The sequence below is a fragment of the Salvelinus alpinus genome, chromosome 6, assembly GCF_045679555.1.
Source record: "Salvelinus alpinus chromosome 6, SLU_Salpinus.1, whole genome shotgun sequence".
NCBI lineage: Eukaryota > Metazoa > Chordata > Actinopteri > Salmoniformes > Salmonidae > Salvelinus > Salvelinus alpinus.
The window spans coordinates 60,256,394-60,266,301 of NC_092091.1; the positions used below are offsets into that span (position 1 = coordinate 60,256,394).

General features: G+C 43.7%; 1 protein-coding gene across 1 annotated transcript; it reads right to left on the reverse strand.

Annotated features, from left to right (window-relative positions):
* Positions 1-541: 541 nt before the first annotated feature.
* Positions 542-9,219, reverse strand: LOC139579042 (thioredoxin-related transmembrane protein 2-B-like). Its single transcript, XM_071407253.1, has 8 exons — positions 8,895-9,219; positions 8,284-8,344; positions 6,482-6,595; positions 6,214-6,290; positions 3,439-3,545; positions 3,171-3,236; positions 2,924-3,053; positions 542-1,829 (listed from the first exon to the last, which is right to left on the reverse strand). The coding sequence occupies exons 1-8, from the start codon at positions 9,081-9,083 to the stop codon at positions 1,656-1,658; spliced, it is 918 nt and encodes a 305-aa protein (XP_071263354.1). The 5' UTR covers positions 9,084-9,219; the 3' UTR covers positions 542-1,655.
* Between the last annotated feature and the right edge of the window lie 689 nt (positions 9,220-9,908).

Below are 9,908 nucleotides of genomic sequence, written 5' to 3' on the forward strand. Positions count from 1 at the left end.
GGGGCCAGAGAATGATTGTGGGGTTTACATCAGTCAGTGGTGCCTGTAAGTAGTTCTCAGGTTCATATGTAGGGAGCAAACTCCTACTGATGGGGGGGGCTCAAATCTTGGCTTCATGTCTCGCCTCCCTCCATAACTCTTAAATGCCGTCACTACCAGAAGGTGGCGCCAAAATGTAGGTTCAACATCCTGCGCCGACAGATGGCCACCTCGCTTTGCGTTCTTAGGAAACTATGCAGTATTTTTTGAATGTTATGCCACCAAAACGCTTAAATCCCCATTTTTATCTGCGATTGTAAACTGGGTGGGACGAGCCCTGATTTGCTGACAGTGGTATATCAAAACATTCATTTTTACTACTCTAATGACACTGGTAACCAGTTTATAATAGCAATAAGGCATCTCGGGTTTATGTCCAGGCACTCTGATTTGTGCCTAAGAACAGCCCTTAGACGTGATATGTTGGCCATATACCCCCTCATGCCTTATTTAATAATAATGCAATGTTCCTGCGTTCGGGAACATTGCCAGACTCAATGTATTCATGTACACATTTTTATTGCATAAAAAAAAAATGTCAGACACCTCTCACAGCAGGCAGGAGCAAACATACACGGAATCAGTCTACATATTCTGAACAGAACGTTGAGACAATTCTACAGTAACCAAGGGAATGTCAAACAGGTAGTAAAATGTTCTGTTTCATCGCCTAGAGGCGCTGGTGTAAGAATGTGTTAATTTTGTTTAAATTAAGAAGTTAGTCCAGAAATGGGAGCTTTTGAAAGTAAAAATGTAATTCTCCCTATTCTGTGAGGGAGGAGGGAGAGACTACCTCAACTCCATCTCTGATATGACTATTTTGTAGACGACAAAATAACACAGGTCTAGTTCTCACATGGAATTCGTGTTAATAGCAAAACGCTCTGTGTTCTCTTTCCCCTCAGCATCATGTTGAACTGAAAACTAGTCGGTGACAATAACAGAATTCAGACAACCACTTATGGAAGAAGAAAAAAAAGTTCTCAGACAACCTTTTGGGACGTGGCTCATATATACACACACCCTACTTTATCATCACGGACCCAGTTGGAGATAGGTAGATGGCGTAAAATATTTGACCGTGTCTGAACCAATAAGTCATTTCAGACGAAGCCAATGTAACTTCAGTTCAATGGGTGCATGCAATTTGTCTCACCAAGCATGGACTGGACGGAGTGTAAATTCACACTATATCCCAAATGGGAAAAGTTTTAAATCAAGTGAAACACTATGAACGGAGTGTATAATTGTAGTGTGCCAATATTAAATGCATTCAATTGTTAAGTTACACCCTTTTCCCTAGTGCACTATATTAGGTAATAAAATGCCATTTGGGACACAACCAATGATGAGCATAGAGGTTCTCCAGGGAACTGGAGGAAGGATCGATGCAACTCATAAGTATGATGGAGACGTACAAATCTAACTGTACAGTTCAGATTTTAGTTAATATTGAGTTAATCATAATCACATTTTGCAACTCAAGTCGTGTTGTACATAGCAACATAAAAAAGGATTCGTAACAATCGTGTTTGTTCCCTCGATAGAACATAACACCACCTAGTCCCATTGTGATGTCACAGCGTTCTTCTGAGGCCACTACCCCCCCGACAATTCTATTTGTCCTTCTTGGTCTCCTCCTCCTGGGCGTCGACCTCAGGCTCCTCCTCTTCGGACAACGGCGGGAACTGTGATTCGTTGATCTTGTCACTCTGGTCTCCCTTGGACTTATTGAGTTTCTTGGACTTCTGGTAGAGCTCGTTCAGGTTGAACTCCCGGATGATGTTCTCCTGTTGAGAGTGAGATTGAGTGTGTCAGGGTTTCCGGACATTTGTGAAATGAACTGGAAGTATATGCATTAGGTGCGTAACCGGATTAGGGCGTTCACACACGGTGCTCAGAATGACAAATCACATTTAGATGATGGTAATTCATATTAACAGAAGTCAAGGATGCAACAATGTGAGGTCCTTCTTACCAAATTCTGATGTGCACTTTGAGGGTGTTAGAATGACTGTCCACATTTACTTTTCCTCAGCCAAGACAAGTAACGAACAGCAAAATCACATAGCGTATGTCAATCTACTGTCCCGTATAGCAGAAAGGTTCACCTATTCTATTAAATCAGCTTGTCGAGAAAGAAATAGCCTATTCCAAACGGACTCTGGGACAGTTGTGGGACGGTAGATCCCAAACTCATACAACCAGTACTAGGCTTTATAAAAAATAAAGTTAAAGTTGTCAAAAGGGCACCGCACATGCGAGCCGTTTCATGTGACGGAGATGAAAACATCAGTTAGAAAGAGGGTAAATCTAATATGCAACAACTAGCATTGGGTTGCTAATATGACTCGGATTTCGCCTTTGGCTACCAGACAATGAAAGAAAGTTGATATAAAATAATTGCCTCCACAGATCTGAGTTTGGTCTGATTTTGGCTAGGCTACTTTGAAGCAAGGTAAGACATGCCTCAATATGTACTAAAGCATTCAGGTTTCAAAACAATGAAGTATATATTTTCAAAATGCATACTGCCTCCAGTTCATGGCAAAGTGGTGCGTGACGTGCTGAAGAGCATGCCTTCCGTCGCCTATGTACGCATCTTCTGTTTTAGATGCTGTTGCAGCAGCTCTCACGGTGTCAGACAGATTTCCCGCTCAAGGGCTCTGTATCCTATACGAGTGTGATAAAATACATAGAGAATATACTGTAGACTAAATGATGCTAATTAACTTAGACCGATAAGTACCATTTTTCCCTCTCCCCCAGTCAATGGGCTGGTGCCAATTCTCTCTCACACACGCTAAAAGTCAGCTATTATCAGCTAACGGAAACCCCGGTGTGTGCGCATTTCTATGTTCTGCTTTGAAACCACTCCTCTCACCTCAGTGAAGCTCCAGGATACGGCCCTACACTTCTTGTCCACCTGGGGGCGTCTCATCACTTCCTTGCCCCCCTGGAACAGCAGCAGCGAGGGCAGCTGCTTGGAGAGGGGAGAGGTACTCACCTTGTACCTGGAGAAGAGCGATGGGGGAAGGGAAGCAATTACAACGATTCAAAATCAGACGTCCAATCAGAAACCTACTTCACTTAGATATAAGGAAAGAGAGTGAATGAGAAAAGGGACCTACTTCTTAGACACGTCTCCATACCGGCCGATGTCCACCTTCCCAAACTTGAGCCCAGCACAGTTATACCTGTAACCATGAGAGAAAAAATAAATTTCCCAACAAACTCACAGCAATAGCATTTCCACTTTAGTCGCACCACAAACTGACAGGTGATACTAATAGGGAACACAATCCAGGAGAGGATGTTGATTGAAGCTATGGGTTTACGGTGCAATGCATTAAAATGGAGACATTTGTCTTGTATAGTGAAGATTAGTCGCTGTCTTACTTGAGGGAGAGGTCTGCGTAGACGGCGGCAAAGGACTGACACTCTGGGGACCAGTTAGCGAAGAACTCTACGATCCACGTCACCCTGTTGTCTCTCTCCAACTCATCCTGCAACCGGGTCACAAGTCAGCCATCAGATTCACTAAAGGCTCCCTAAATTTTATCAGCATGTTGAATGCGCGACCCGGGCTGGCAAAACCCTGGATCATTGTTATTCTAACTTCTGCGACGTATACAAAGCCCTCCCCCGCCCTCCTTTCGGAAATTCTGACCACGACTCCATTTTGTTGCTCCCAGCCTATAGACAGAAACTAAAACAGGAAACGCTCAGGTCTGTTCAACGCTGGTCTGACCAATCGGATTCCATGCTTCAAGATTGCTTCGATCACGTGGACTGGGATATGTTCCGCATAGTGTTGGACATTAACATTGACGAATACGCTGATTCGGTGAGCGAGTTTATTAGCAAGTGCATCGGTGATGTTGTACCCACAGCGACTATTAAAACCTTCCCCAACCAGAAACCGTGGATTGATGGCAGCATTCGCGCAAAACTGAAAGCGCGAACCACTGCTTTTAAAATCAGGGCAAGGTGACCGGAAACATGACCGAATACAAACAGTGTAGCTATTCCCTCCACAAGGCAATCAAACAAGCTAAGCGTCAGTATAGAGACAAAGTAGAGTCGCATTTCAACGGCTCAGACACATGGCAGGGTCTACAGTCAATCATGGACTACTTAAATAAAATCAACTCCGTCGCGGACCACAATGTCTTGTCTCACTTCTTTGCTCGCTTTGAGGACAATACAGTGCCACCGACACAGCCTGCTACCAAAACCTGCGGGCTCTCCTTCACTGCAGCCAATGTGAGTAAAACATTTAAACGTTAACCCTCGCAAGGCTGTTGGCCCAGACGGCATCCGTAGCCACGTCCTCAGAGCATGCGCAGACCATCTTGCTGGTGTGGTTACGGACATATTCAATCAATCCTTATCTGTCTGCTGTTCCCACATGCTTCAAGAGGGCCACCATTCTTCCTGTTCCCAAGAAAGCTAAAGTAACTGAGCTAAATGACTATCGCCCCGTAGCACTCACTTCCGTCATCATGAAGTACTTTGAGAGACTAGTCAAGGACCATATCACCTCCACCCTACCTGACACCCTAGACCCACTCCAATTTGCTTACCGCCCCAATAGGTCCACAGACGACACGATCGCAATCACACTGCCCTAACCCATCTGGACAAGAGGAATACCTATATGAGAACGCTGTTCATCGAGTACAGCTCAGCATTTAAAACCATAGTACCATCCAAACTCGTCATCAAGCTTGAGATCCTGGGGCTTGACCCCACCCTGTGCAACTGGGTCCTGGACTTCCTGACGGGCCGCCCCCAGATGGTGAGGGTAGGAAACATCTCCACCCCGCTGATCCTCAACACTGGGACCCCACAAGGGTGCGTTCTCAGCCCTCTCCTGTACTCCCTGTTCACCCATGCCTGCGTGGCCATGCACGCCTCCAAATCAATCATCAAGTTTGCAGACGACACTACAGTGGTAGGCTTGATTACCAATAACAACGAGACGGCCTACAGGGAGGTGAGGGCCCTCGGAGTGTGGTGTCAGGAAAATAACCTCACACTCAACAAAAGGAGATGATTGTGTACTTCAGGAAACAGCAGAGGGAGCAGCACCTCATCCACATCGACGGGACAGTAGTGGAGAAGGTGGAAAGATTTAAGTTCCCCGGCATACACATCACGGACAAACTGAAATGGTCCACCCACACAGACAGCGTGGTGAAGAAGGCACAGCAGCGCATCTTCAACCTCAGGAGGCTGAAGAAATTTGGCTTGTCACCAAAAACTTTTACAGATGCACAATTGAGAGCATCCTGTTGAGCTGTATCACCGCGTAGTACGGCAACTGCTCCGCCCACAACCGTAAGGCTCTCCAGAGGGTAGTGAGGTCTGCACAACACATCACCGGGGACAAAATACCTGCCCTCCTGGACACCTACACCACCCGATGTCACAGGAAGGCCAAAAAGATCATCAAGGACAACAACCACCCGAGCCACTGCCTGTTCACCCTGCTATCATCCAGAAGGCCAGGTCAGTACAGGTGCATCAAAGCAAGGACCGAGAGACTGAAAAACAGCTTCTACCTCAATGCCATCAGACTGGTAAACAGCCATCACTAATATTGAGTGGCTGCTGCCAACATACTGACTCACATCTAGCCACTTTAATAATAAAAGATTGGATGCAATTAATGTATCACTAGCCACTTTAAACAATGTTTACATTCCCTACATTACTCATCTCATATGTATATACACTGTACTCTATACCATCTTGCTTATGCCGTTCGGCCATCGGTCATCCATATATTTTGATGTACATATTCTTATTCATTCCTTTACACTTGTGTATAAGGTAGTTGTTAGGAAATTGTTAGATTACTTGTTAGATATTACTGCATGGTCAGAACTAGAAGCACAAGCAATTCGCTACACTCGCATTAACATCTGCTAACCATGTGTGTGTGACAAATAAAATTTGATTTTGATTTAAAATCATCCTCTGCGTGGATCAGTTTTCAAATCACCGGATAAAAATACTTTCAACTGAAATGTAAAAAACAATCTAACTGGTGTCACCTGCGATCCTGTGAAAGTATAATTGTTGATACACACATCGGTGTTGTTTTCAAACTAACATGGCAATATTGTCTGTCACAGTAGAGCCTTAGAGGTAATCTATGATACTCACGTCTATGGTCTTATCACTGAAGTACTTGATGTACTCTGGGCCCATGTAGAGAGGAGGCTTACAGGTCATCAGGAACACTGGAACACACAATCAGCCAATCAGAGAGCCGAATGAGGGGTCATCAGGTTATAGGTCATGTCATCTAACTAGGCATTTACCGGTATAATTAATTACAACAGTAGAGTGCGTGTCTGTGTGTATCCATGTATTTGTATGAACAAAGTGTGTATGCATGCACACATTGTGTGGTGCAAGTGTGTGTACTGACCGATGCAGAAGGTGAGGTAGAGCAGGCCCATGCGGATGTCCAGTCTGAAGAAGAGGATAACATTGGCCACCTTACTGAACAGAATGATGTTCCCCACATGCTGTTCCACCGTTACTGAGACAACGAGAAATGGAGAGAAGGGGTTAAATCAAGTAAACAACCTTTTTTTATCTTAAAAAAAAAAAGAAGAAACTATTGCATAGATTAAGGACAATTTGCAGGTTGAAGACAATAGAGAACTTGGGGAGGGAACACAAAGAACAATAACATTTAGAGCGACAGAGAAAGAACAGACGTGAATAGAAGACGGGAACAAACTGTTTTTGTAAAACGACAGACAAAGGAGTGACATGAAGAACTATGAAAAAAGGTGAAAAGTGTCAAAACTGTTTGAGCCTGAGGAAGAGGGACAGTTTATAGTTGAGGTCTAACAAGTGAGGGGTTCACTTTAGGGAGGAGGGAGAGACAGGCAGATGAAAGACGAAGGGAGTGCCACAACGACCAACAACAGAGCTACAATAACGTAAACACCACAATGACACCACAAGGTCAACAGACAACACAGCCTTATCATTGCTTCCTATGAACGATCTATTAAAACAGTCTGTTTACAAAACTAAAGTACTAACTTAAATAGGGCTGTGTGGACAAGACATTTGCCATAGCAGATTGGATGAATACTTAGAACAATAACATGAATATACAGCAGTAACCAAGAACAAAAACAATGGCTTTACACCAAATGATTTGCTCAGACAAAGTTTAAGTGTCAAATGTTATTAGCCTTTGTGGATACAAAAGTGAAACTTCGCTAGCAATGTGTGTGGGTACCAATCGTTTAACTGAAATGGTAACCATGTGTTGAATGTCATGTAAAACAAACATGTCTGCCTGCTGAAGGAGATCCCTAGCTCAAACTGAGGGGTTTTAGCCGAGATACAGACTCAAAATTGGCTATATCGTAAACATTCATCAAAACAAGAGTGTGCTTTTTTGTCTTCATTTAAGGTTAGGGATAGGCATATGGTTGGCAGAATGGTTAAGGTTAAAATTTTTACGTATTTATTTTATTTAACTAGGCAAGTCAGTTAATAACAAATTCTTATTTACAATGACGGCCTACCCCGGCCAAACCCTAACGACGCTGGGCCAATTGTGCGCCGCCCTATGGGACTCCCAATCACGGCCGGTTGTGATACAGCCTGGAATCGAACCAGGGTCTGTAGTGAGGCCTCTAGCACTGAGATGCAGTGCATTAGACCGCTGCGAAGATCAATTGTAGAAATAGGCGGGGTTTATGACCTCAGCCTGTTCTCCCCGCTTCCAACACGTAGGCAGTACAGGAGCATCATGACAAAAACTGACTGGCCAATAGCATCTACCCACAGACCACCAGGCTGCTGAATAGCCACCACTAGCCAGCTGCACCCTGCAATTACATCTGTGACCCTGTGCATGTGACTAATAAACTCTAAATGCTGTGTGGCTGTGGTAACTAGTAATGACCAACTGATGGGGGGGTGGTCAGTTTCATAATGTCTAAACACCTGTGGGTACAACTCTGCTAATGATTAACCTTTGACTTTAGCTCTGCATGAAATATTTACATGAGTGAATTTGTGATGTGGTAGTGAGCTGCTGTACCGGTCAATGAGTTTTGTATAACAAACGGAACGTCTGTGTGTGCCGCCTCTGTGTCAGTCTGTTTTCAAGTAAGTAAACAGATGAGAATGTGTCATAAAAGTAGGTGTACGCTTGCTAGATCTCTGATAACAGGGCTCTAGTTCAGGGCTGATACTCACTAGCTCTTCTGTTTTTCATCATGACGATGGCACTGAGGAACATAAGGATCTCCACTTCTCTCTGTGGAACACGAGAACAGAATAAACATACAGGTCAGGGCATTTCAGTCTATAGACATGTCATCTACTGCTTTACATTACAGGGTCGGGGCAGGCGTGCAACTAACTCCAGTATTGCCCGTGTCACCGTGTACTTTTTTGGGTGGTTCTGGTGCGTGTACTCATGGTGGTAGTGGCACTTCAGCCCTAGATAAAACAAGGTCCTGGTAGCCTAGTATCAGAGGGGACACGCACCTGCAAACTCCCCAGGACACCCACCCTTTGCACGGTTCTGTCTCACATCACCTGCCTGTTACTTTCCTAGTTAGTTTCGGGTTACAGTCTATAGCATCTTTCAGTGTCGAACCCAGGCCAGCTCCCACCGAATTTCAGAATGGCCATTCATGTAGCAAACTAAAACCCCCACTCCGTCATCACATTTAGCATAGGACAGCTAACGTTAGCTCATTGGCAATCTAACCAGTCTTTATCCCGGCCTAATCACGCGTATCCTTCCTACCATTTTTCTCTCTATTTTTCAATCGCCATTTGTTACACCATCCAATACTGACCCAGTCAAAGTCGCAGGGGTTGCCATCCTCTCGTTGTGTCGAAAGATGTTCGCAGATGCCTGGCGTCTTGCGGATAATGAGAAACGCGAATGACATGAACAGAGACGCGACATAGTATGGCTTTAGCAGCCACTTGTACACCTGCGGCAAGTGGTAGAGGAATGCAAGGAGAGGTGTTAGCAACGCCATTTTCTAATTTAGATATACAAATAAAATAAAACTCGCTGGATGGATTTCCAGTCTGCCAATGTGTAAACTGCGAATTAAAGGGCAGGAAGGATGTGGCCGAGGTCAATGCGGACGAATCCTTGGAAATAGTTCTGCCTCTTTTGTGAAATGGTGGTGATTGGCCAGTTGAAAACATATAAGGAACAATGATTGGTTAAATTTTCCGAAAAAGAAAAACCAGACTCCTCCCTTTCCTTCATTTGGGAATAAAGTGGCGTTTTTGGAATACTTTTTACATGCCGGGCTTGTTTGACATTGCAGCCGACAGTGCAGGCGACTGCCGACTGACTGATCTACAAATCACCAGTGGTGGGAAAAATACCCAATTATCATAAAAGTATAGATACCTTAATAGAAAGTTACTCAAATAAAAGTCAGACAGTAAAATACTACTTGAGTAAAATTATTTGGTTTTAAATATACTTAAAGTATCAAAAGTAAATGTAATTGCTAAAATATACTTAAGTATTAAAAGTAAAACAATAAATACATAAGCAGAGCAGACGGCACCATTTTCTTGTTTTTAAAATGTATGAATGGCCAGGGTCAAACTCCAACACTCAGACATTATTTACAAAATATGCATTTGTGTTTAGTGAGTCCGCCAGGCCAGATGCAGTAGGGATGACGACATGTTTTGTGCATGAATTTGACCATTTTCCTGTTCTTCTATGGATTCAAAATGTAAGGAGTACTTTTGGTTGTCAGAGTAAAATGTACAATATTTTCTTTAGGAATGTAGTGAAATAAAAGTAGTCAAAAATATAAATAGTAAAGTACAGATAC

Coding starts and splice junctions, on each gene's coding strand:
- LOC139579042 (XM_071407253.1), bottom strand. CDS start 9,083: ATGGCGTTGCTAACACCTCTCCTTGCATTCCTCTACCACTTGCCGCAG. Junction 6,596..8,283: donor GATGAAAAACAGAAGAGCTA/GTGAGTATCAGC, acceptor TCGTTGTCTCAG/TAACGGTGGAACAGCATGTG. Junction 1,830..2,923: donor TATCCTGGAGCTTCACTGAG/GTGAGAGGAGTG, acceptor CACTCTCAACAG/GAGAACATCATCCGGGAGTT.